The 26,456-nt window shown below is 38.7% G+C and overlaps 4 protein-coding genes across 4 annotated transcripts; 1 reads left to right on the top strand and 3 right to left on the bottom strand.

Moving 5' to 3' along the window:
* Positions 1-1,004: 1,004 nt before the first annotated feature.
* On the bottom strand, positions 1,005-1,722 carry LOC103454303 (protein CHLOROPLAST VESICULATION). Its single transcript, XM_008393907.4, has 2 exons — positions 1,619-1,722; positions 1,005-1,353 (listed from the first exon to the last, which is right to left on the bottom strand). The coding sequence occupies exons 1-2, from the start codon at positions 1,720-1,722 to the stop codon at positions 1,005-1,007; spliced, it is 453 nt and encodes a 150-aa protein (XP_008392129.3).
* Positions 1,723-3,569: 1,847 nt separating this feature from the next.
* LOC103431006 (probable protein phosphatase 2C 22) lies at positions 3,570-6,646 on the top strand. The gene is made up of 4 exons (XM_008369154.4): positions 3,570-4,249; positions 4,500-4,706; positions 4,946-5,157; positions 5,864-6,646. The coding sequence occupies exons 1-4, from the start codon at positions 4,100-4,102 to the stop codon at positions 6,426-6,428; spliced, it is 1,134 nt and encodes a 377-aa protein (XP_008367376.3). The 5' UTR covers positions 3,570-4,099; the 3' UTR covers positions 6,429-6,646.
* A 1,362-nt stretch (positions 6,647-8,008) lies between these two features.
* Positions 8,009-14,886, bottom strand: LOC103454302 (pleiotropic drug resistance protein 1-like). Its single transcript, XM_070826906.1, has 25 exons — positions 14,721-14,886; positions 14,299-14,542; positions 14,080-14,200; positions 13,892-13,980; positions 13,718-13,802; positions 13,472-13,631; positions 13,304-13,384; positions 13,155-13,204; positions 12,970-13,060; positions 12,581-12,885; positions 12,241-12,519; positions 11,830-12,146; positions 11,604-11,764; positions 11,425-11,528; positions 11,157-11,313; positions 10,969-11,076; positions 10,755-10,876; positions 10,358-10,690; positions 9,966-10,256; positions 9,801-9,884; positions 9,518-9,651; positions 9,159-9,386; positions 8,892-9,063; positions 8,529-8,783; positions 8,009-8,438 (listed from the first exon to the last, which is right to left on the bottom strand). Exons 1-25 carry the CDS (start codon positions 14,746-14,748, stop codon positions 8,181-8,183), a joined length of 4,257 nt encoding a protein of 1,418 aa, XP_070683007.1. The 5' UTR covers positions 14,749-14,886; the 3' UTR covers positions 8,009-8,180.
* A 3,629-nt stretch (positions 14,887-18,515) lies between these two features.
* On the bottom strand, positions 18,516-25,888 carry LOC103454301 (pleiotropic drug resistance protein 1-like). Its single transcript, XM_070826907.1, has 24 exons — positions 25,317-25,888; positions 25,052-25,172; positions 24,871-24,959; positions 24,698-24,782; positions 24,446-24,605; positions 24,276-24,352; positions 24,112-24,165; positions 23,925-24,015; positions 23,533-23,834; positions 23,146-23,427; positions 22,673-22,989; positions 22,425-22,585; positions 22,228-22,331; positions 21,994-22,150; positions 21,808-21,915; positions 21,559-21,722; positions 21,032-21,364; positions 20,644-20,934; positions 20,466-20,549; positions 20,216-20,349; positions 19,861-20,088; positions 19,594-19,765; positions 19,115-19,369; positions 18,516-19,010 (listed from the first exon to the last, which is right to left on the bottom strand). The coding sequence occupies exons 1-24, from the start codon at positions 25,643-25,645 to the stop codon at positions 18,753-18,755; spliced, it is 4,356 nt and encodes a 1,451-aa protein (XP_070683008.1). The 5' UTR covers positions 25,646-25,888; the 3' UTR covers positions 18,516-18,752.
* Between the last annotated feature and the right edge of the window lie 568 nt (positions 25,889-26,456).

Below are 26,456 nucleotides of genomic sequence, written 5' to 3' on the forward strand. Positions count from 1 at the left end.
ATGTCCGCGGTCATAGGATCAAATGTTTCATCGTTTCGATTACGGAACTAGCTCCACGCTAGTGCACATTCATGAATCAGCTACACTGTATGTTGTTCTTACTGAAGAAAGAAGATGATGAGAATTGTTGGAACTCTTCAAGTGGGGGAGAATTATATGCTCACATTATAGCTTCTTTTGTCGCTATTGTCGTTGTGCATGGCAACAGAATGATAAGGAGAAGATAGGAAGGAAAACTGACGCGCATTTTCTCTGTACTAAATATGATATTGGGTTAAGACTCAGAATTTTTCTGTCATGGTCTTTTGGGCATATACGTTTTATTCTACATTGTTCAGTGTATGATGCACCAATTTTGACTATTAAATTTTTAACCAAGAATCTAACTACTAAAATACTCGATGTATAAAATGTAACGGAGCATACTAAAAGAATTAAGGATTGAATCATTCATAAAAAATTTAATAATAAACATGTATACACAGCAACATACTAAAAAATCTTCAACGACGCATTTGAGGTCATAGGAAAAATAGTTGACCCATTTCTTTTTTGTCAATAGCTAGGTGGGATTATGAGGGAGAAGGGAAGTGGAAAAGCCTATAACAAGGAAGGCGACAAGGGTGCTTGATTTTCACTAGGACACTAGCCCTCCTCGAATAGTTGGCCTGATTTCCGCTATGACACTAGCTCTCCTCGAATAGTTGACCATCTGAAAGGAGGCTCCTATTAGTACTTTTCTGTGTTTTTGTTTTTGTTTTTTTTTTCTTTAAACAACTTCCAAAGTTTGTACTACATGTACTACGTACTAAACTATAATCTCTATAATTCTAAAAATCAAATGTTTTACCGCATAGCTTCGAAATTTTTACAAATATCTGGTTCACAATTTTCCCAAAGTGAAGAAGAATCCAACAGATAAAATGCCTACTTGGTGATATTTCATTGATTCTGTATTTTGGCTATCAAGATGGTTCATATACATGGTGTATCAAATTGTAAATCTACATAGCAAAGCAGCTGCCACCTTTTCTAACTACCATTTGAACCACCGGAGCATCCTTGTCAGAAAAACCAACGGTTTCCCATCTCATTTGAGCAGATGGTCTTGGAAGATTTTCAGGCACAATGGTCTCTAGCGAATTAGGGCTCCATTGTGGGCACATTCTTTTGTCACTCCATTTTGCAACCCTCTGATCACTTGATGTTTCTATTTCCAACGGCGAAGGCATAGCATTAGCAATGGCCTCATAGTTTTGGTTGCTTACTAGGGTTCCCATTTCATATCCAATTGCGATGCAACTCATACCTAAAACGCATCGATTAGTCCATGATCCATGAGCATATTTGTTCCTACACACATAAATATTTGACATAATTAAACACCAAAATGACCTCTTCATGCATAACTTCCAATTGGTCATTATAAAAAAAGAGAGAAAAAAAATATTGGATGAGGTATTTCTATCACGTGAGAGTGCTGAACGAACTAACTATTTAATTATAAATTTTCACGATGAATGTTTAGCCACTCAATACTGTCATGTAAACAAGGACAACAAAACAAAATTTGTCGCAACACATACGACGCATCAGATTTGGATTTGATTACACATACCATGCAAGTGCTTGGTTTTGCTTTAAGGGCAAAGAAGGGCTTGAACCATGGTTTTGATTTGAAGGTGGCGGATTGAGGCAGCAATTGAAGTTTGTAACAGTCATCTCTCTCTCTCTCTCTCTCTTCTCTCTGAATTTAAGCAATGAAAGAAGGAGAGGGATCGTATATATCAAAAGAGAAAGGTGGGTTTGGTTGCATAAGGTTAAAAGAGATGACAAAGACCTCAACGGTGACCCATCTGGGGTTGGACCCTCCATCATGAACCAATAGTTGCTTGCCGTCTCTTGCCACGATTTTCTCTTGTAACGATTTTCTCTTGTAGATGCGTGTGGGAATGAGTTTCCTTTTCTCAGTTCAGTTAGAGAGAGAGAGAATATATATATATATATATATTGATTGTTTGTCGCTCTCTTTTTCTACAGGTACATTCAAAAAAATCAACCAACTACTACTGCAAAACCTCTCTTTCAGCAGAAGCTGGCGACAATTAAACAATTCCACCTGCGGATTAGTATAAAGTTGGAACAACAAAAATTCTTTAATTAATATTCTAGATCGTACTCGGTACTATATTTCTACGTATACTCAAAATCAAAATCTAATGTTTAAAACACCGGAGTACTATAGCACCCAAAAATCTTAAGTTTAAATTTCGTTGGTATTGGTTGGAGTGCTGAGTGCTCTAACCTTGGTTTGACTTAGGACCAATTAGCAAATAGCGGGTTCAAGGGAGGCTCCAACCAAGCATGAAAATTACATAATTGATCATGACATAGGCATGACATAATCTAATAGTGAAGTCTTAACGTAGGCATTACATAATCCAATAATGAAGTCATTCTAGATACATTTGTGTGAAGAAAAAAATTTGGTGTTAGAATTTGAATTTTTTTGGTCCAAATGTTCACAAAAATATTTTACGGCAACAAAATTTAAACTAATTAAAAAAAAGTTAACTAAAAAAATTGCACCTAATCAAATTATCACATAAAATCATAAAAATCTCAAATATAGAGATTCTACTATAAGTACTCTTGTTTGAAGGCAATATTCTTTTAGAAACACAAAGATTCCCTTTTAAAGTCCTAGATGAGTCCTCAAATGTAGTGGCGAGAGTCCCTAAATAATGAGTCTTCAAATGTAGTGGCAAGAGTCCCTAAATAAGGAGTCCCCAATTTGATCGTAAGAGCATCTCCAATGAGAGTCTCCATTCACGAATTCCCGCAACCACCTTTGAGGACTTATTTAGGGATTTAATGGGAATACACATGTCCCTATAAGAATATTAGCTCCAATGAGAGTGTCTTTATATTATAATCCTTAAATTTAATGATATTCATCTTCATTTGTAAGTGAGAGGTTTTAAGTTCGATTATCGCCAAAGGCTTTGAACCATATTATTGCTAATCCATTATGTAGCTAAGTCTACCCCTCTCTTTTAGTGTAGATAATATCATTTATTCAAAAATAAAAAACAAAAAACTTAAAAACTATTACAACCTCGATCTTCTATCAATAAACAAAAGAAAAAGTAGCGGGCTCATCCATTAAAAGCTACACAACATTCTGAGAGTTTCATTCACGTGTTTGGGACTTCAACCAACTCAAAATGGACATACAAATTAACTCATTCACATGCCGGACCCTTTTCTTGAGAATTCGGAGAATCTCTTAATCATGTCAGTTCATCGTATATCGTATGGTCAGAAATCATTTTAAATTTTAAATTAAATATAAATAATACTTAACGAAAACTGATCACACAATATACAATGAACGGATATGATTCTGGAATCCCTCGTCTGATCCTTTTCCAAATATTGGAGATGCAGATTGTCTCTTTCTCCTTCTTTTTAAATTAAATTACTTTTAGATATTTATTAAAAAAGATGTACTTCCTCGAAAATGACCAAAGCATGCGACTTATGAAGTCCAAGTCAAAAACGCAGTTGTTGCTAGTTGCGGATACGACGCAGTTTTGGTTTCCCTAAGAAACCGACCAGTTAAATCTCAGCATTCAGCAGAAACCAGTGCCTTCGTGCAGATCGCCCAAAAACTCTCACAGTGCATCGCTTTCACTGAGATTTCGTCACTCTCTAAAAACCTAACTCTCTCTCTCTCTCTCTCTCTCTCTAAAATCCTGTTCTTGTACTTGCTTTCCTAGACACAAAAATTCCCATTCTTTTCAATGTCTGCACCTGCAAAACCCTAAATCCCCAAATCCAATTGTAAAAACAAAAATTGAACCTTTTCGTTTCAGAAACAGCAATTCCCAGGGGATTCAACTGATTAGTCATCCCCTCCAGTAATCCCAAATCATTTCTCTACAAAAAGCCCTACTTTTTTCGAAATTAAGCACCGACCCACATAACCATTTCAGCTAAACCCCTTATCGTTCAGCAGAACAAGGTCAGTGAGTCACATTTGGAGACTTGAATTTTGGTGGGTTGGTGGGGAAGAGGATGTTGATGGTAGAGAACTATGGAGGGAAGTAAAGTGGAGAATGGAAGCTCAAGCGAGGGTCGGCCTCCGAACCCTCTTTCGACCTCCGCGTACTGGCAGTGTGGATTCAGCCGCGCCGATGGCGTTCCTATGGCGTGCAAGAAATCGCTCGTTCGACACCCATCTCTTGTATGTTGTCGTTCATTCCCCTGCTTCTGCATTTTCCCATTTGGATTTCTTAGATGTTTAGTCATTAGTTGTATGTTTAGGCATTTAATTGTGTATAACTGAATTATAAAGTTTTGATTAATTATGCTTGCTTGCTATTAGTGGTTCTGTTTTCAGAGTTTTGAAGATCTGTTTTTGTAGCGATTAAATTGTCTAATGTAAATTTTATGGCCGTGGTGCAATTTTTGAATGTGTGAATGGGATTTTACAGATGAAGACGAAAACAAACGAGATCAACGTTGAACCAGGAGTTCAAGCAAAGAACTTTGAATCTAAGTTCATTCCAATTGTCCGCTCTGGAGCATGGGATGACATTGGGTCTCGTCCAAACATGGAAGATGTATATGTCTGCGTTGACAATTTTGTGAACGATTACGGGCTCAAGAATCATACCGATGGTCCAAATGCCTTCTATGGGGTATTTATCTTCTCTTACATATGTTCTTACGAATTTCCTTACACACGGTGCAATTACATTCTACTGTGAATTGTTTGGTTTTCATTCGTTTATTATATGCGTCAGTTCTTCAGAGGTAGCTTTCCGTCCTGTGGTATTGTTGTTTATATTAAACATGGTGATCTATATGTATTGCACTTGCTAGCTAATATATCTTCAGCATTTCCTAATTGAACATTCCTACCGTATTGGTTGGTCAGGTGTTTGATGGACATGGAGGAAAGCATGCTGCTGATTTTGCTTCCTCTCATCTGCCAAAGTTCATTTTTGAGGATGAAGACTTTCCTACAGATATTGAACAGGTCATCACTTCAGCATTTCTGCATACTGACACTGCCTTTGAGGAAGCTTGCATCTTGGATGCCAAGCTTGCTTCTGGTACCACTGCATTGACAGCTCTTCTAATGGGAAGGTTGGATTTTTTTTGTTTATTCTACCTCTGAACTATAGATGCATGTATCATGACCGTTCAATGTACATCAATTTTATTGTCTTTCATTTTTTTTCTACTGTGTGTTGTACTCCCCCGAATTTGTTATGTTTGTTGAATTTTAGTCTCATTCCTGAATTCTTTTTTTTTTTTTTTTTTTTCTGAATGAATTGTCGATTTGACTCATTGTTGATCAATGACACTATAAGCATAATCAGGTTAGTACCCTAAATTGCAAGGGTTGGTCCATTGCCTTATGAAGCAAAGCTTGGAGTTTTAATTAAAGACTGGAGACAATACTTGGAAAGTATTAAGCAATCTAGTCATATTCTGTTGAAATTATTTCCTTCTGGTGTGGTTAATCTATGATCTAGTTGACCTGTTTAGCTGTGCACAAGTTACGCTAACACGGTCATAATCTACTACAGAGGGCTAGTGAGTGGGTTAGTTAGGCCAATCATACTTGTTTAGTTGATTGTGATTTGATCTGGATTTTCTCTGTTTATTCCGTTCATGCATGTCCTGTTAATTAGACAAACACATCAGCTTTGTTGTTGTTGTTGTTGTTGTATTCCGTTCATGCATGTCCTGTTAATTTGTCCCATGAGTCTCAAAATAGTACTAACAGACGTAACATCAGGTGTGTGCCATTGATTAGTCATATGTTGATCTTAGTTTGTGTTCCCAGGTTGTTGGTGGTAGCAAATGCTGGAGATTGTCGAGCGGTGCTGTGCCACCGTGGCAAAGCAATTGAAATGTCAAGAGATCACAAACCGATTTGTAGCAAAGAGAAACAACGTATCGAAGCATCTGGAGGATACGTGTATGATGGTTACCTTAATGGACAGCTTAACGTTGCTCGAGCATTGGGAGATTGGCATATGGAAGGGATGAAGGGCAGGGAGGGTGGGCCACTTAGTGCAGAGCCGGAACTTACGACTGCAAAACTGACAGAGGAGGATGAGTTCCTTATCATTGGCTGTGATGGGATCTGGGATGTGTTCAGGAGTCAAAATGCTGTGGATTTTGCTCGTCGGAGGCTTCAGGAGCACAATGACCCAGCCGCATGTAGCAAGGATTTGGTTGATGAGGCTTTGAAGAGGAAGAGCGGGGACAACTTAGCTGTTGTCGTCGTTTGCTTCCAACCACAGCCTCCGCCTAATTTGATTGCCCCTCGCTCAAGAGTGCACCGGAGTTTTTCCGCAGAAGGTTTGAAAGAGTTGCAGAGCGTCTTGGATGATTTGAAAACTTGAGATGACGACGAATGGTTTAGCCTATTTTCCCCTCTACGTGATGTGTTTGTCTAATTGAAAATTTTCGTTGTAGTTTTACTGAGATTTCGAGTTCCAACTGTAAAATAGGTGGCGGCCAAGTCGGTAACCTAATTTGTTGTTATTTTATAACCTCTGATTTAACTCGTGTAGACAGTCCTTGATATGATTTTAATTAGTGGATGGGATTTACAGTGGAATTACTTTTTCGTGAACTTACCTTCGTTATTTTATTGGATGTCCAAGGAGAGCAACTTCCGCACGGGTAGCCTTATTAAGGAGAACAACTTACGCACGGGTGTACAACCACGTGGTGTTGCAAATGAAAGGACATGTGGACAAAAACTTTTACATATCTTTATTTTATTGGCATGAGGCGTCATAATGGTAGTGTACACGTGACATATAAGACTTTTTTTTAGTTAAGGTTGATTAAGCGCTTTTTGGGAATGCTTCTATAAAGGGGTGAAAATCTCTTTGGAAACTCTATGGCAGAAAACAAGTTAAAATGTATTTGGGTTCCAACCGTTTAAGTACTTATTATGTGCTTCTTAAGGGACTTCCAATTGCCTTTTTTTTTTTTTTTTTTTCCAAGTTTTAATTGTTTCAGACATGGATTTAACCAAGTGGATTAAAGCGTGTTCCTCGAAAGAGCAAGGACGACCAGCTATTAGAAGGCTAGATCACTTTAACAATGCTTGTTTAGCTAAACTGAAAGTGCTGACTATCGATGATAGTTGGTGGGTTCAGATTGTCAAAATGAAATATCTTAGGAAGGATAATTTTATAGATTGTAATGTTAAACGAAATCACTCTTTGGCCTGGAAGGCCATCTTCAACAATACACAAGGGTATGAGGACATCTTATTATGGACTCATCAATGAGTTTTTCCTTAATCTTTGGCTTGAAAGGGCATCCTCAATAATAGGAATATCATACATAAGGGTATGAGGTAGATAGCTTATTTTGGACCCATGAATGAGTTTTTCATTACCCACTATACCAATTAATTCCAAAGAGTCAGCCGACAAGTTTGAACTAGGAGACTTTGTAATATTTGTTTAGCAACTTTTCATTACCCACTAAACAAAATGAAGAGGATCAAGGCCACTTAAGTGCCAATATGCAAAAACTGATTGGAATTTGCCTCCAGTAAGTCCATTCAGTAATAATGCTATTCAATTTGACAATATGATAGATTGGATGGAAACTTTGAATTCCACAGAAAGGGAGGAATTATGTTGTGACTTATGTAAGGCTTTTCTTAACTGCTGTCAAATTTCGAATGATAGAAATAATGAGGTGATTAAGGAACGCTTAGCCATGGCTCCAAGGAAAGGGCTGAAGTATTTAAAGGAATCAAGGACATTATGGTGGAGGGATATTCAAGACTGATTATCCAATCGGCGCAGGAAATCTGGGATGCTTCATAGAACCTGAAATCCATTATCGAAGATATAAGATAGCCGGGGTCTGATTTCAACCATGTTAAGTGGAACATCACGAACTTAGCTTATAAAGCTTTTATATTTGACTGTATGGGAAACGATTGTACAAAAAGTTTTAAGCTTGAATGAAGTTTATTTCTTGATAAAAAATAAATAAATAAAAAAACTCCCAATAATATTACAATATTATAACAGTGATGGATGAATGGTACAATCGAAGTGACAAATGCTATCTGCTTCCTACAAACTAATTAGAGTCATAGATATTTCTTTGTATAACATCTCTCATCTTTTTTGGAAATTAAATGCTCTAATTGCATAGGCAAAGATGAAGCCAAACAGCAATGAAAACCCAACAATCACAACTGCAACGATGCCCAGAAACTCATGCTTGTATCCGAAGTAACTTCTCAAAAAATGCTCTACCGATTCTCCTGACTCCAGTTTCTCCTTTACGTCTCCAAATTGCGAAGCAACCATTCCATACAAGGTCCAGGCAACAGGGCAGACCCAATAGTACCATTTCCACCATATCGGAATCCTCTGCGATAACCAAAACTTAGTCAGATTGCATCCAAGGCACGCAAGAATATATGTATGAGCGTATGCATGTACATGTATGTATAGGCTTACCGTTGGGGGAACAACGAATCCCGAGAAGAGGTTCCAGATTGCGTAGAAGGTAGATGAGGTTATGGCAGCAATGTTGTGGTTGGGAGTGAGAGCCATGGTCATCATGCCGTAGAATGTGAAGTACAGCAAGGTGAAGTACATGAAGAAAAGGTACCATAAGAACTTGGCAGCTATCCAATCGAATCCCATCATGGCGTATACTATAGCTCCGTAAATAATGGTCTGAATGAAGATGTAGGGAACCTCAATCATCATCTGCAACACAATATCACTTGGTGAGTAGAGAGCATGTGTTCTTTGAATTTTTTGACATGAGAAGTCTAGATTTAATTTGAACTTCATGGACTCTTGCAAGTCTTTTACCTGCCCAAATGCGTATGGCAAAGCGGAATACATTCCAGCTGCTCTTTCTCTGTAAAAGACTGTTCTCTCAACAGCCACAACCGGCTGCACTGAGGCACCATTTTGTACTCCGATAAAGATAACAGCAGCGTACATGGAACCCATTGCATTAAAGAGATCTTGCTGCTTACTCCTGTGGTTTCCCCAAAAAAGTTTGAACATATTGGTGATTAAGAAATTGAAGTTCTGCAGACCATTTCTATGCTTTAAGTTTACTTATGTGCGTACCTTTTTGATCCAAGGTTCCAGAATATCAAACCGAATAATAAAGCGATGAACGTTGTGAACAACAGCCTTACTGCACTATATGATGGGTTTCGCCAATATGACCAGTGCTGTTTCCACAGGCAAGCCATACATTGGGTGAGAAAAGATTGTGAGTAGCGAGTAGGGAAGTATAGATCTTTAGAACCCGAGGGAGGTGTGTTTAATTCCTCAATCATTGCTTTGGTTCTCCTGAAATATTCACCTTAATAGTTTTAATGGTTTTAAAGAGCAATAGGAATCAACTGTGCAGGCTGATAAATATAAGGTTTTACCGTGTTCACTAACAATCTATCTGAAAGATAATTGAAATGGAACATTACTTGTATATTTCCGAGTTATTGTACGCATCTGTGAAGTTAACCCCAAGAGCTGCCTCTTGTGCGGCTGAAGTAACCTCCAGCATCCAGGTTGCCGGGTTATATCCATCTTTAATCTTTGGAACTCCATTGATTCCCTTCAAGCGGCAAAAGAAAAAGAAGAATACAAAATTTAGTTATTGACAATGTTATGGATAGTCTGGCTGTAGAACAGACATCCTGCACAGAGAATTTCTGATGCTACGAAGAAAATATATTTTATGATTTATTTCTGTATAGTACTGACCTCAAAATAATTGATCAGAATGGAGCAATGGGAGCCTAATGGACCGGCATATATTTGCTCACCTCCCAATTTCAGAAGAAGAAGCTGCGATACGACATGAACTGCTTAGAACATTTACAAGGCAAAACAGGTAATCAGTTCCTTTCTGAATATTATAAATCTAACCTCATCGAAAGCATCGAATATATCTATGCTTGGCTGGTGGATGGTACAAACCACGGTTCTTCCCGTGTCCACTGTGTTCCTCACTGTTCTCATCACAATCGCTGCTGCCCTAGCATCGAGGCCAGATGTTGGTTCGTCCATGAAGATTATCGATGGATTTGCAACGAGCTCAACTGCGATCGTTAGCCTTTTGCGCTGCTCAGTTGAAAGACCGGTTACACCAGGTAATCCCACAAGAGCTCCCCTGAATGAAGTCAGCTCCACAAGTTCCATGACTTCCTCGATAAACATCTTGAACCGGAAAAATATCAGATCAACGTGCACATGCTGATGTTTGATTTTTTTTTTTTTTTTTTTTAAGCGTCTGTTAAAGAAGAATACACAACTCATACCTCTCTTGTTGCAGAATCAACCTCAGGTAGTAGCCGGAGCCAGGCAGAAAAAAGTAGAGATTCATAGACTGTCACATGGGGAGAGTGGATATCAGTTTGCTCACAATATCCAGATATGCGAGCAAATGTTTCTTGCCTTTTAGGATAGCCAGAGATCGTGATGTTTCCCTTGATATGTCCACCAGTTTTCCTTCCAGCCAACACATCCATTAGAGTGGTCTTGCCGGCACCACTGACTCCCATTAAAGCTGTTAGGACTCCTGGCCGAAAAGCACCACTTACACCCTTCAGAAGTTCAAGCTGATCCTCCTGAACACCCTCCGCTTTCATTTCCTGAAGTACATGGATAATTCAGTATGCAGGTATTATTCACTGATTAATTAAACCCGCAACTTACTTGTGGCATATCTATGGCATATCTGATCTCATCGAAAGTGAGGGAAAGGGGATGAAAAGGAAGAACCATCCCTCGCTTCCTTTTTCCATTAGCTTCATCAGTTCTTCCCACTCTTTCGGATTCTGCATTGTTATTGCACACAACGCTTGAATACAATGTGGTATGTTAAGCAGAAAATAAATGGGAAATGATTGAGATTAACTGAATGACTCACCAGAAGAGATCTTTCCTCTTGGTATTAGCTCAATGAACTCTCCATTTCTGCTAAAATTTCGCTCAGCCATGCTTTCTTTGGTTAGTACTGTCTGAGGCTTCCCGAGTGCTGCAGTATTCGTCAATTTTTTAGAAAAATAAGTCCAACAATCAAAGCACAAAGAGCATACAAATGATGACGATACTTACGATCAAGATAATGCAGAGCCAAAGTAAGGAGGAGATTGAATAGAAAAATATATCCAATCAATGCTGCTACTCCAATCCAAAACAATTTTGCTTCTGGAAAAATTCCATGAGACTTAAGGATCAGAACTCCCAAGGATTCTGTAGAATTAGGTGGAACCTATATAACACACGTGGTATCTCTACATAAGCATTGATCACAACCATCTATCTCATATCATTTTTTTTGTGGGATATACAAACTCAGAGAGAGAGAGAGAGAGATGGTTACTTGTCTCCAACTCTTTCCAAGAAATTCATTCACGGTAATAGCATTTTGTCCATACATCAGCGGCGAGACCCAGTAACCCCACAGCCACCATTTTGGAACAGCATCTGATACAACCGTTTAAATTTAAATCACACCAGGAGTGATAACTAGGAATCTTATTGCTTCTATAGTTAAATCACCTCGAGATAAGACGAATCCGCCCAAAACCATAATTATAAGCAGTGCAAAGGATCCTGTTGTGCTTGCAACTGTTACATCCCTTCCTAAGGCTGCTATCAACCTGAACAGCCCAGACGCCATCTGGTTTATGCACAAGAGTACAATGTACTGCTTGAAGAACCTGCAACAAGATGTTTCCGTCAAACCCTGATAAACCGAAAAGTTTGATGCTTTACTTCTTCTCACCTTTCAACATATGGATCAAATCCTATTAAATAATAAGTAATGACAACCCAAATGGCACTTTCGGCCAAACTGACTGGGATCTTGAGGATCCATGCAGGAAGTGAGTAAGCCCAGGAAGGAAAGAAGAGAAGGTCTCTCTGCTTGTAAAAGACAGGAAGTTTCATAATTGCCATGTTGAGTTCTGATATTCCGTTAAACATCGCTACAATGACTGCGAAGAACAAAGCTCCCATGTAAACTCCACCATCCACCACTGAGTCCTTATGCATCTTGATTCGTAGAAATATCGATGATGTTATAGAAGCTAAGATAATAAGCTGAAAATCAAGGTAAAGAGGAAGAATTATAAGCTAGAATTACCACATTAGGTAAAGTGCTATGCAAAATAATTTCTATTTATGATTTACTCACCAGGGTAAGTTTGAAAATGTAGGCAAATGAGTTCCTCTTCATGAGCAAGAACTCTCTTGAAACACATGCTCGGAACAACTCCTTCTTGTTAACGCCATACCTTTTAGATGATAAAGCAGCACGATGACTTCTGGACTTGTCGAAGGGAGTAGCAAGCTCGTCGCCGAGTTTCTGACCAATTGGAAATGACTGGAAAGCTTCGACAAACTCATTGACAGTAACAAATCTGTAAGGCTTGTCTCGACATGCCCAGTACTGCTCTTGATCCTTCTTTGATGTCACTATGGAGAGTACTCGAAAACATGCATGCAAGAAAGGTGAAGAGATTCAAAAGCGATAACACCTCTTGCAAGAAGTCAGCAACTCCTTTTCTCTCCGGACATATGAAGCCCATGGATTCAAAAAACTCGAGCACATTTTCACGTGGACCCTGATACACGATTTGTCCATCTGATAGAAGAATTATATCATCAAAGAGGTTATAAGTTTCAGGGGCTGGCTGGAGGAGGGAGACAACTGCAGTTCCACTTAGAATGTGGATGGATTGCCTGATTGAATTTACTATTTGGAAAGTTGTCGAACTGTCCAAGCCGGTTGAAATCTCATCCATGAAGAGAGCTTTTACCGGTCCAACAAGCATCTCCCCTGCATCATTAGTACACGGAAACCTCAGAAGATTGTGATATTAAAAGGACTTTTCGACACACAATGATTTCTTCTATGTTTTACCTATCGTGACTCGCTTTCTTTCTCCACCAGAAATGCCTCTTACCATATCATCTCCCACCATAGTATTAGCACAGACTTCAAGTCCGAGAATCTGCAATATATCAAAAGTAGAAACATGAAGTTAAATGGATGGATTCCAATTGTTGTGCATATCTCAAAGCTGAAATGAATTCCAAATGTCATACCTTGAGAATGTAATCAGTAACTACATTGGTCTCCTGCCCTTCTAGAGCCGCTGCCTGCAGAATTTTTGGTGTCAGAAGATTTTTATACAATGAAAACTTCATCAACGTAAAAAGGGCATGTTATGTTTTTTTCTCTTCAATCTGTTTACTTGCCTTCAGGTATATGTCAATGTCAGGATCAGGCTTGATATTTCCCTCCTTCTCTCTTCTACACAGTTCCACCAACATGTCTACAAATTTCCAAGTACAAGATAAAACCCTTGAAACTGTTTGGAACGAAAAATGAACTGTATCGAGCACATGGTGTTTTGACTAACCGCAATTTGATCCAACTCCTTGACATCTAGCCGAGAAAGAAAATGTCTCTTTCACTGTCAGCTCTCCTATATGGAGATCGTTTTGACTTACATAAGCCGATGTTCTCTGAGGTACAAATTCTTCCATCCCATGTCCGTTATATGTAACCCGCCCGGAAGACTTAAGATTCATCAATTACCCTATTAGGCCAGAGGTGATATGAACTAAAGAAGGGAAAAAAAAACACTAAACTTTAGTTTTCTTACTTTTAAATCTCTACCAAGTCTTCCGGCCAACGCCAATAGTAATGTGGTTTTTCCAGAGCTTGGGGGACCTAAGAGTAGAGTCATTCTGTAGGAATTACATTCGTTAGTTAGATAAGAAGTCAAGAACTGTTTGGAAATGCACAATGAAGTGTTTTAACAAAAAATTTAACTCACCTTTGAGGCTTGATGATTCCACTAATGTTTTGAAGGATTTTTAGAGGTATCTTTCTACTCGGAAAAATTCGAAGATCATGTAGCATTCCCTATACCAGGAGGAGTTTTGTAAGTTATTCACATTGAAAGATAAATTGTTGAGCTTGGAATAGAATTTTTTCTTTCTTTATGTCATTCAAAAGATTTACCTGCAACATGTTGATTGAAAAGTTGAGTAATGTAGGCAGTGCTCTGCTGCCAATATAAACTTTTGCCTCCACAGTCAGATGCTCGAAGCGGACTTCAATTGTTGGCACATTAAGACCAACTCTGTATTCAAATGTGAAAAAAAAGAGAGATAAACACAAAAACCTCATTAAAATTCTCCCAAAGAGTTAAACACCCAAGAATTATGGCATGAAACTCACCGATCAATGCGGTTCTTGAGCTTCAACAAGAACTTCTCATTATCTTTCTCTGCATTGCTCACCAGCCTCTCCAACAAAGTCTTTCTCTCCAACAAGCCAAGAGTCTGCACATCAACCTCTCTAGCTTGTCCCTCACCATCAATGAATAAGCCTCTTCCAACACGTAAACAAGTAGGCAACCTTTCAAGCGCAGCCCATTTCAGAGCTTCTTCATCATCTTCAGCTCGCGAAGACCTCGAAAAAACTTCCATGATGTTGTTCTACCAGATGTCAAAATGACTTATACAAGGATCACAACTCATATATCACCATTGATGCGCTTTTTGTTAGCATGAACATATTCCTATATACATGTAATTATGAATCACAGTGAACAAAACACAAACCCAATTCATAGCGTATAGCGCAGAGAAGAAACTTGCCTGCATACGAACTTGAAGAAGCAGCCATTCCAGGTTCTGCAGCAAACAAGCAGTGCACCTTCTCCTCTCTCCAGTAATCAGTTTGCTCTAACTAATAATAGGTCTTAGTTCAATGATAGAGCGTATAATTGTGAGAGCAGAGGCCACTATATGTACACAACATAATCCTCGCCAAATCCCATAAGGATTTCCCTATTAGAATCCTTATAGACAACCAACATAGTGTTTCAGCATAACATGGATTACAAATCCATTCTCAATAAGACTTCCTATCCAAACTTGAAGTGCGTGTGGTGGAGTTTGGTTCTATTTGTCAAAAGTTGATTAAGAAAAATGAGAGAGGAAATGTCATTGTTGAGTAATGGGTTCTCTTGTCCGAAGTGTGTGATTATTGGAGGGTTGAATTTAGAGCCCTTGGAGTGATTCATGCTTTCGCAAGTGCATGATTATGCTGCATCGGTTAAGTCAGTGACAACAAAATACCATCGATATAAGATTTACTATATGAGATTCAAATAATTTAAGCGCAAGCGACTCATATATATCAAATTGGCAAATTTTAATACCAAGGAAGGCTTATACGTTGCTTAATAATTGCAGTTGAAGCACCCTTAAAGTGAACGGACAAAAGGTTGGTGCATTAAAAAAAATATGATTGGAGCATAAGGCAATGGTTAAGGAATATATGAAATGGAAAGGACAACGAAGAGGGGCCCAACAGGATGAACTGTCAAGTGAGGATGCCCTAATGTCAATTTATACAGGGGCATTAGTGAGACTAGTGACATCATTTAATCATCATTGTTATGAGTTAATTGTAACTTTAACTAACTTTGAAGAAATAATAAAGCAATTTAATCAAAGGGATATATACTCTTTGACCAACAAAAAATAAAAAAATTAAAAAAATAAAAAAATCAAAGGGATGTATACTTAATTAAAGTTGGTAAAGCTCTCATAAAGTGAGAAGGTGACCAATTATATTTCAAAAATTAAAGTTGGTAAAGCTCTCATAAAGTGAGAAGGTGACCAATTATATTTCAAAAACATAAAAGATGATAGTGACTTAAAGTTTGCGGAAGAAATCAACGTGACAAGTTTCTTTAGTTCAATTGTTTAGTCTTTTCTATCATTTTACCATTCACGTTTATTTTTTGGAAAAAATAAGTTCCAGAATTTATCTACTGACCACCAAACTATAATATTCATTTTCTCTTCTTTTCATCAAACAATAATTTAAATTTCTCAAGAAAATTTTGTAAACTATAGTATATTCTAGTGAAGCAGCTTCTATTTTGTTGGGAGAAATTTTAAACTCAAAACTCGTGAATACGATGAAATTATTAGGCATCATCATATGTCTTATGCTCTTTGCATGATTATTGACTTTTACAGATAATTCGATCGCATTGCTCGTTGGAATAATTCGATCGCATTGCAGTATGGAGTAGGTCAAGACATGATATTTTCTTTTATTATACCTATGCTCTTTGCATGATTCTCGACTTTTACGGAAACACGGATCGAAACAAGAAATCATGGAATTTGCATTTACTTGTCAGTTATTCACATACAAAAAGTGTTCATTGTTTTGGAAGTTCAACGCTTTGAGAAGGTAAAAAAAAAAAAAAAAATCACTTTGAGAAGGCAAAGACGAATCTAAAGAGGCATGAAATCCCAACAAGCACAATTGTAATATGAGTGGTGGTTTACCTGTTTATCAAAAAAATTGAGACTTATTTTTAACTGCACTCCCTGAAACTCCATTTTAATCTTACTTTACCTTTGTAACTTATGTCACATCCCGGCCCTAGCCCCCACCACATCCCGGGCTCAACTTCGCCGTAGCAAGATATTGTCTGATTTGGGCCCCGACCACGCCTTCACGGTTTTGTTTCTGGGAACTCACACGCGAACTTCCCAATGGGTCCCCTTAGGGGTCCGACGTCCTTGTCGACACACTTTTGATCAGGGATTGACTCTGATACTAAATTGTCACATCTCGGCCCAAGCCCCCACTACATCCCGGGCTCGATTCCGCTGTAGCACGATATTGTTTGCTTTGGGCCCCGACCACACCCTCATGGTTTTGTTTCTGGGAACTGACACGAGAACTTCCCAATGGGTCACCCATCATGGGATTGCTCTCGCGTGAACCAACTTAACTTCGGAGTTTTGATGGAAATCGAAGCCAGTGAGCTCCCAAAATGTCTCGTGCTAGGAAGAGATGAGAATATACATATAAGGCTTACAAGATCCATGTAAAGTTGTGAATGACAATGAATAATGTATTGGACTACTTGTGTTGTAAGCCACTTGTTTATCGAGTTGTTAACGACATAAGTAATCTGGCAGTCCTAGTAAAATGAGGATATGGAGTCTTAACCTTTGCAATTGACCTCAAAGAAATCTAATAGGTTTCTCTACAAAGATATAGAATCGTGGTAGGACTCAATCACTTAAGTGTTAGGGTTTGATTTTCGTAGCTGTTAATAGGTCGGCTAAAAAGGAACCCCAATGGTATATAAATACTAGGTTAAGTCCCTACTTCCATACGTTGAATTCCTCAGAACACACACACTCTCTCTCTCTCTCTACCGACGCAACCATTCCTCCTCATTTCTGAAACCTCTCTCTCTCTTTAATCTCTCTCATTCTCTTTCTACAGCTCCGAGAGGTCTCATCCTTCCTCTTCTTCGAAATCGAAGCAAATCAAACTAAGAAACTCTGAAATCTCAATCCCCTGGATGAGAGGAACTCGAATATATCCTTGCATGCATCATTAGAGCACTATTTGGGTGATCCACCATTGAAGCTGAGAGCTTCAAGCTTCCATTACTCAAACCCATATGAGGTTATTGCCCTACTTCAATTGCTTAAGTTATTCTTTGGTTTTTTATGTGTTTCGAGTTGAAACCCTTGGGTTTAGTCTCTGCCATTTGTCTGTGGGTGTATCATCACCCTCGGCGACGAACTCCGGCGAGAGCCGTTGAGTTTGAAGCCTACTGTGTTTTCATTTTTTTTAATTAATTTTTTAATTTTTTATTAATTTTATATTGTGGCTGACGTCGCCCTGACGTCGGCCCACGTCACATTCCCTTTGGGCGCTCGGCTGGCATGAATCGCTAGGTCTCTCCCTCAGGCCTGCTTGGGCTCGCTCGCCAACTCACGCTGGGCTTCATCACTCGGGCTACGTGGCCCTGTTCCTGCGCTTGTCCCTCAGGCTAGAGCACACGGTGGACTTGCTCTAAGTAGTTGGTACTTTTTATATTGTCAATTAGTTTTATGGTGAAACCTCAAATTTCTTTATATATTAGAGCATGTTATCCCAAATGTGAAGCCTAATGGCCACACGTGCTTTATGTTACCTGATTTGTGTTGTTCACGAGTTAGACTTGGAATAATTTGTCACGCATGAGAGAGCGTGTTGAGCGTATGAATCCTATATCAGAAAAATAATAAACCTTATATGGGTAGTACTGGAGCTACTCCACATATTGCCAATATTAATTTTAAAGTTGAACCTCAACTTTCTTCAATTATCAATTTTATCTTTTAAATTCACATGACTGACAACGTAATTAAGATCTTATTCATCCGTAATAAACCAAAACGGGTACAAAACATTGTCTTTTTAAGGACAATGGGATAGTGATTCCACACTTTCGTTTTCTCTTTCTATAGTCCTCCATTCTTTTTTTGCCCCTTGATACTCCTTTAATTTGTTCAATCTAGAGGAATGCATAGAAAAAAAAAGAAGAGTGCAAAAATTACTACTCCTGATTTACACATAGCTGAGATACAAGACCCTATTGGGCCCAAACACATTTATTAAACCGAAACGAAATTTACATGTTGAATTAAAATGCAATTACAAAATTCAGATCAAATTCCATGCATATAGAGTAGGCTATAGCATACCCCATAACATGTATATTATTCATACATACAAATATCTTGGAATTCCTTAAAAACCAAGGATCAAAACTTGAAGCCATGTTATTGGCTTTCTATGTTTTCTTCAATATCCTTTCATCTCTTTTGGAAATTAAATGCCTTGATTGAGAAGGCAAAAGTGAACCCAAAGAGCACACAAATGCCAACGTGCACAGCTGCAACTACACCCAAAAGGTCCCGTCTATACCCAAAGTAATTCCTGACAAAGTGTTCCACACTTTCACCTGAATCAAATTTGTCTTTTATGTCTCCAAACTGCGAAGCAATCAATCCGTATAACGTGTATGAAACCGGGCAAATCCAGTAGTACCATCTCCACCAAATTGGCATTCTCTGTGATAGAAACAAATTTAGTACATTGTAAGTAATGGTTCATCGTGATACACGGAAGTTTCTTAAACACAAACCAGACATACATAAGAGCTATAGGAACTTACCGTTCTTGGAACGATGAATCCTGAGAAGAGATTCCATATTGCATAGAAGGCAGAGGCGACTATGGCACCAATGTTATGATTGGGAGTCACGGCTACGGTCATCATACCATAGAATGTGAAGTATAAGAAAGTGAAGTACATGAAGAAGATGTACCAAAGGAACTTGCTGACTGTCCACTCAAATCCGATCATGGTGTACACAATAACTCCATATATGATTGTCTGAACAAAAATATACGGGAGCTCAATCACTACCTGCAAATCATTGGAATTTGGTGAGATACATACCATCATGGCGAATTCAACAAAAACTAAAAAAATTCTTGTTTATACAACTTCATGGGTAAGAGTAACCAAGTAGACTGAAACATGCTTCAATAATTTGTTCTTTTTGAAATCCTGAACATTTCAATAAAGAAGAATCACAGTTTAATTGGATCATCTACCCTTTAGAAAGGCAACCTTATTGAGTGAAATACCTGTCCAAAGGCATACGGCAATGCCGAGTACATTCCAGCTGCCCTTTCTCTGTAAAAGACTGTCCTCTCAATAGCCACAACCGGCTGTACTGATGAGGAATTTTGAACCCCAATGAAGAGAACAGCAGCATAAATGGAACCCATTGCATTGAAAAGATCTTGTTGGTTTCTCCTGCATTTTCAATAATTATTGTTAAATTAAGGACTAAAAGTTTCCATTTTCACACTATGTTTTGTTGTATGTTTTAAACTTGGGGTGCCATTTACCTTTTCGAGCCCAGATCCCAGAATATTGTCCCAAACATTAAAGCTATGAAAGTTGTGAACAAGAGTCTCACTGCACTGTATGGCGGGTTTCGCCAGTATGATAAATGTTGTTTCCATAGACAGGCCATACACTGGCTGAAGAAAGACTGAGAGTACTGAGTAGGGAAGTACAAGTCTTTTGAACCGGCTGGAGGAGTACTTAGCTCCTTGATCATGGCCTTGTTTCTCCTGAACCATTCAAGATGTTATTAGTAGTTACGAAACCAAATGTGCTAAAATTCAACTAGAAAATTCTTCAACTTCCAGGTTTTAGGGGCGTTTAGAATTAGAATTAGAAACTTCAGCGGAACCCTACCTGTATAGTTCTGAGTTCCTGTATATTTCGGTGAAGTTAACACCAAGAACTGCTTCTTGTGCTGCTGCAGTAATCTCTAACATCCAAGTTGCAGGATTGTAACCATCCTTAATTTTAGGAACTCCATCAATATCCTTTGTTAAAACAAAAACCATGTCAGTAAATACAATTAGGTATGACAACGTTTGAGAGAGTGGGAATTCGTAAACATGTTAAACAGATATTGGAAACATGCTTTTATAAGCCTTACCTCAAAGTACTTGATCAAATGGGCAGAATGACGGCCTACAGGACCGACATATATTTCTTCACCTCCCCTTTTCAAAAGAAACAGCTTCAGTGCGAGATTGAATTGATCAGTTATGGTAATATTAAGTAGCACATTCAATTTTTTTATTTTTTATTTTATAGCATAAAGATTGTCTTGCCTCATCGAAAGCATCAAATATGTCAATGCTTGGCTGATGGATGGTGCAGACTACAGTTCGCCCAGTGTCCACTGTATTCCTCACTGTTCTCATTACAATTGCAGCTGCCCTGGCATCAAGGCCAGAGGTTGGCTCGTCCATGAATATTATGGATGGATTGGCAACAAGCTCTACTGCAATCGTTAGCCTCTTACGCTGCTCAGTTGAGAGACCATTCACTCCAGGCAATCCAACAAGCGCTTCTCTTATCGAGGTCAGTTCCACAAGCTCCATGACTTCCTCAATAAACATCTGCAAACAATTTTAGCATCAGAATTATAGTCAACAACTTGACTGAACAGACCACACTAAATTGACAAATATGCAACCCTACTGTCATATGCTTTACCTTTCTGGTAGCGGAATCAACCTCAGGAGGCAACCGGAGGGATGCAGAGTAAACCAAAGACTCATAAACTGTTACATGAGGAGAGTGTATATCGGTTTGCTCACAATATCCTGATATGCGAGCAAATGTTTCTTGCTTTTTAGGATACCCAGATATTGTGATGTTTCCTTCGATAAATCCACCCGTTTTCCTCCCTGCCAACACATCCATTAGAGTAGTCTTTCCAGCGCCACTAATACCCATCAGAGCTGTTAAGACTCCCGGCCTAAAAGCACCGGTCACACCCTTCAGAAGTGGTAGCCGATCCTCAGTTACCCCTTGAGTTTTCATTTCCTGAAGCCATGTAATAAATTTGAGGTTAAAGATGTATTCAGTGCTACTTGTAGAGAAGTAAAGAGAAACATTGTTGTCTGAATCTCAAACCAAATTCATGAATAACCAAAAACAAAATGGGAATTTTCTTCAGAAAAGCTCTTCAAGCCTGAAATCTCAAACATTGTTTTCGCTTACATAAAACTGAAATATACCTGGGGCATGTCAACAGCATATTTGATTTCATCAAAAGTAATCCAAAGAGGTTCGAAAGGAAGAACCATTCCTCGCTTCTTGTTTTGATTGGCTTCAGTAATGCTACCCACTCTTGCAGACAGTGTTCTCAATGAGACACTTCTTCGACTTTCATTCCTTGGGTCTGCATTGTTAACCAAGAAATCATGTTATAGATCGAAATATGCAAGCTACAAGGGAGACTTAATCTTGGGAAATTTTCAACTCACCAGAAGAGTTCTTCCCTCTTGATGATAGCTCAACAGAATCCCCAGTTTGATCAGTAAGTTTCTCAGCCAAGGCCTCTTTGGATAGTACTGCTTGAGGCTTCTCAAATGCTGCAAAATAGTTGTTCGGGTCATTAGTTATAATGTTCATATGGAAATACCAAAAAACATATGTGCACAGATACTTACGATTGAGAAACTTCAAGGCCAAAGTATAGAAGAAATTGAATAGAAAAATATATCCGACTGTAGCTCCCACTCCAATCCAGTACCAATATGGTTCTATGAAAACCCCGCGAGACTTCAAGACCATAATTCCTAACGATTCTGTTGAATTAGGAGGAACCTATAACACAAATATATCCATATGTATCAGCTAATGCTTTCAAAATAAAATCCTGAAACACTAATTTTTCCGCTTACATGGCTCCAACTGTCTCCGAGAAATTCATTGACAGCTATGGCGTTTTGGCCATACATCATCGGTGAGGCCCAATAACCCCATACCCACCACTTCTTCACATCGTCTGATTCAAAAGACATATTTAAAACCATCAGCCAAAAGAAATGTGATTATTTTTCTTATTACTTAGATTATATTGTTTCCATGCATAGTTCACCTCGAGACAAGACAAAGCCACCCAAAACTAGTACTGCAAGCAACGCGAAAGACCCGAATGTGTTTGCAACAATTATATTCCTCCCTAATGCCCCCATAAATCGGAATAGTCCTGATGCCATCTGGTTAAGCAATAGGAGTAAAAGATATTGTCTAAAAAACCTGCCATTTGAGAGACGTCATCAGATTCTGAAACCAGGTCTGAATTATAAATAGGATTTGTAGTGTGTATCATGTTTTCTTTCTCACCTTTCGATGTTTGGATCAAAACCAATTACATAGTACGTCATGACCACCCAAACGGCAACTTCTATGAAACTGATAGGGATCTTAAGGATCCATGTCGGTAAAGAGTATGCCCAAGCAGGATAGAAGAGAAGGTCCCTTTGCTTGAAAAATACAGGAAGTTTCATGATAGTCATGGCAAGCTCTGAGAACCCATTAAACATAACTATGATCACTGTAAAGAACATAGCACCCATGAAAATACCCCCATCGTCAACTGTATTCTTATGCATCTCAGTCCGGAGAAATAGTGTCATTGATATAAAAGCCAATAGAGTGAGCTGAAACCAAAAACCACAAGAAATTAGTATGCCTAGTACTCATTGAGCTTCGCTGAACAAATCTTCTTTTCAAATAGTGTTAACACTTTTTTCTTATTATTTTCCAACAAATTATAGAAATCCACAGTATGATTCCAATTTACAAACACCACTTACCTGAGTCATCTTGAAAATGTAGACGAACGAATTCCTCTTCATAAGCAAAAATTCTCTATCAATGCAAGCTTTAAGCAATTCCTTCTTGCTAACACCATACTTCTGAGTTGTTAAGGCTGCAGGGTGACCCTTGGACTTGTCAAATGGAGTAGCAAGCTCATCACCAAGTTTTCGACCAATATGAAATGACTGAAATGCTTCAGTAAATTCCTTGGAAGATATAAAATTATATGGCTCTTCTTTATCCGCCCAGTACTGCTCCTGATCTTTCTTTGATGTTACCTATAACGCAGGGGGCAAGCGGGAAAAAAAACCTGAGGTTAGGAAAAAGGACCTCTCTGAAGAACAAAAAAGTGGTAACACAACAATAGGAGTGCAAATTCTTACTTCTTGTAAGAAGTCAGCTACTCCTTTCCTCTCTGGACATTTGAATCCCATGTGCTCAAAGAACTCGAGAACATTTTCGCGGGGACCTTGGTACACGATTTGCCCATCAGACAGCACAATTATGTCATCAAATAGGTCGTAGGTTTCTGGTGCCGGTTGGAGAAGAGAGATAACAGCAGTTCCACTGAGGATGTGGATGGATTCTCTGAGTGATTTCACTATCTGAAATGTTGTTGAACTGTCTAAACCAGTTGATATCTCATCCATAAAAAGTGCTCTTGCCGGTCCAACCAGCATCTCCCCTGCAGTTATGGATCAGAATTTTCAATAACCAATAGGCAAAGAAAGTATGTCCAATATTAGTTACGGCAGTATGGTAATCAACGGTTTACCTGTTGTGACTCGCTTCTTTTGTCCGCCAGAAATACCTCGTACCATTTCGTCCCCCACCATGATGTCTGCGCAAACCTCAAGTCCCAAAACCTGCAAAGTTTTTGTTAGCATCTGAAAGAAAAATGGTCCCAAAATCTGATTCATTTATCCATTTTGAGCTTAAACTTAGAAGGAAAACGAATCCACCTTGAGTATATAATCTGTAACTACACTGGTCTCCTGTCCTTCCAGCGATGCTGCCTGCAAAAGTTGAAAAGCATTCCAAGATATTGAAACGGATTTTTTCAACAACACTTTTGCATTATCTGAAATATGTTATAAACAGAAAGTTCTGTGGATATTAAGTTTACCTTCATGTAGATATCTAGATCAGGATCTGGCATGATATTTGCTTCCTTTTCTCTCCTTGATAATTCTGCCAACATTTCTGAAAATTTTACAAATGAAAAATTAGATTCAGATTCATGAGAATACTTCAGTTTAAACCACAAATGTCAAATTTTTTGGGGTTTCAACTCGCCATAACGTGGTCCGACCCCTTGACATCTTGCCGAAAAAGCCAGTGTTTCTCTCACTGTCATTTCTCCTATGTGGAGATCATGCTGACTAATATAAGCCGAGGTCCTCTCTGGCACAAACTCTTCCATCCCATGTCCATTATATGCAACTCTCCCAGAAAACTACAAGTTTATGAACAATTTTATCAAATCATGAGGTGAAACAACTATGTTAATAAGGGTTGGACACAGGATTGGAAATCTTATATCCTTACTTTTAGATCTTTAGCAAGTTTTCCAGCCAAAGCCAATAGTAATGTGGTTTTCCCAGAGCCTGGGGGTCCTAAAAGCAGTGTCATTCTGCAGAAGCCGAATCCGAAAAATCAGAAGTGGACAGTTAAAAGGTGTGTGTGATCATTTACACCAGTACTTAGTCCAATCCAGTTACCTTCTAGGCTTGATAATTCCACTAACATCAGTAAGCATTGGTAGCGGATGCTTTCTACTTGGAAGAATGTGAACAAAATTCAGGCACCCCTTCAAACAGAAAATATCATCCACATTAAGTTTCAAAAGTATAAATTGTTTCAATTGCATGATTTTAAAGAAAGAAGGAATTGTTGAATTACCTCCAAAATATTCGCAACAAAATTGAATATTGTAGGTAAAGCCCTGCCTCCCACATAAGCTTCTGCTTCAACATTTAAATGCTCATAACGCACTTCAATTGTTGGCATATCAAGTCCAACCCTGAGACAAACCAAACCACATACATCAATTTTTTTCCAAAACAAAAATCTGACCACAAATTTCTTTAGAAAAGCTATGAAAATCTATTGCACAAAAGTTCCATCTTGTTTCACAATACAAAGTTAATTAAGATGCAAAACTTACCGATTAATCCGGTCCTTGAGCTTCAACAAGAACTTCTCATTGTCTTCTTCTGCAGTTTTCACCAGCCTCTCCAGCACATTCTTTCTTTCAAGCAACCCAAGATTCTTGACGTCAATCTCTCTTCCTTTGCCTTCTTCCTCGGTGAGAATTCCGCGCCGAATGCGCAAATAAGTAGGCAGCTTCTCAATGGCTGCCCATTTCAGAGCTTCCTCATCATCTTCATCGTGTGAAGACTTGGAGAAAACATCCATGGTGCTGTTCCTCCAAATATTAGAACTGCTCAAACGAGCACTACTCACTCTAATTATATCACCACTACCGTTATCCATTTTTACGACTTTCTTTTTTCACTTCCAATACAATCAAGCACAACAACCCACAAGGCCTTGTGTAAATCTCATGCAAAAAAACACGTATTCGTGGATTTCTGAGAAGAAAGCAGCTCGGTATCCCAGATGGGACTGAATATTTATGGATGAACAGACAGCAGAGTTAACATTAATAATGCATGAAGCGGGTTTCTGTGTTCCTGCATTGAGAGGATTTTGTGGGGGCTTTTTGAATTTTTGAGTTTGAACTGAGACAAGGGTATTTATATAGCTTTAGCGGTATACACAAACTAAATGAATAGTCAACATGTATAGTACTGTATATTGTTGTTGTAATATGATGTAAGAGCATACATCATATATGTATACACACACATACATGGCTCAACTTGAAGTAAAATTTAAAAGGAAAATAGAAGTTGTAAAACCCCTCTCCAAATTTAGTTTGTAATTTTATTTTTTCTCTAAAAGTATTTGAAGTTTTCATTTTGGTCCCTTTATTCCTATCTAATCCAGACCCTCCATCTACGCTGCCACATGGCAACCTCCTAACTCACTTATCCCTCTCTCTTTCTTTTCCTGAGTCTCTCTCGGGTCTCTCACTCTCTCAGCTCTCAACTCTCACTATCTCGAAACTCTCCCTTTCACTCATTTTGCCGATCAACACACCAACCCAAATCCGTTCACCCCGACGACAGCGCAGCACCACCACTACCACCGGGGACTCTCTCTCTCACTTCCTCCCTCCCATCTATGAAGTTCCGGGGCACCCAGAGGACACCCAACCTAGGTTCGGCAAACCATGGGTATG

This window comes from Malus domestica, chromosome 08 (genome assembly GCF_042453785.1).
Source record: "Malus domestica chromosome 08, GDT2T_hap1".
NCBI lineage: Eukaryota > Viridiplantae > Streptophyta > Magnoliopsida > Rosales > Rosaceae > Malus > Malus domestica.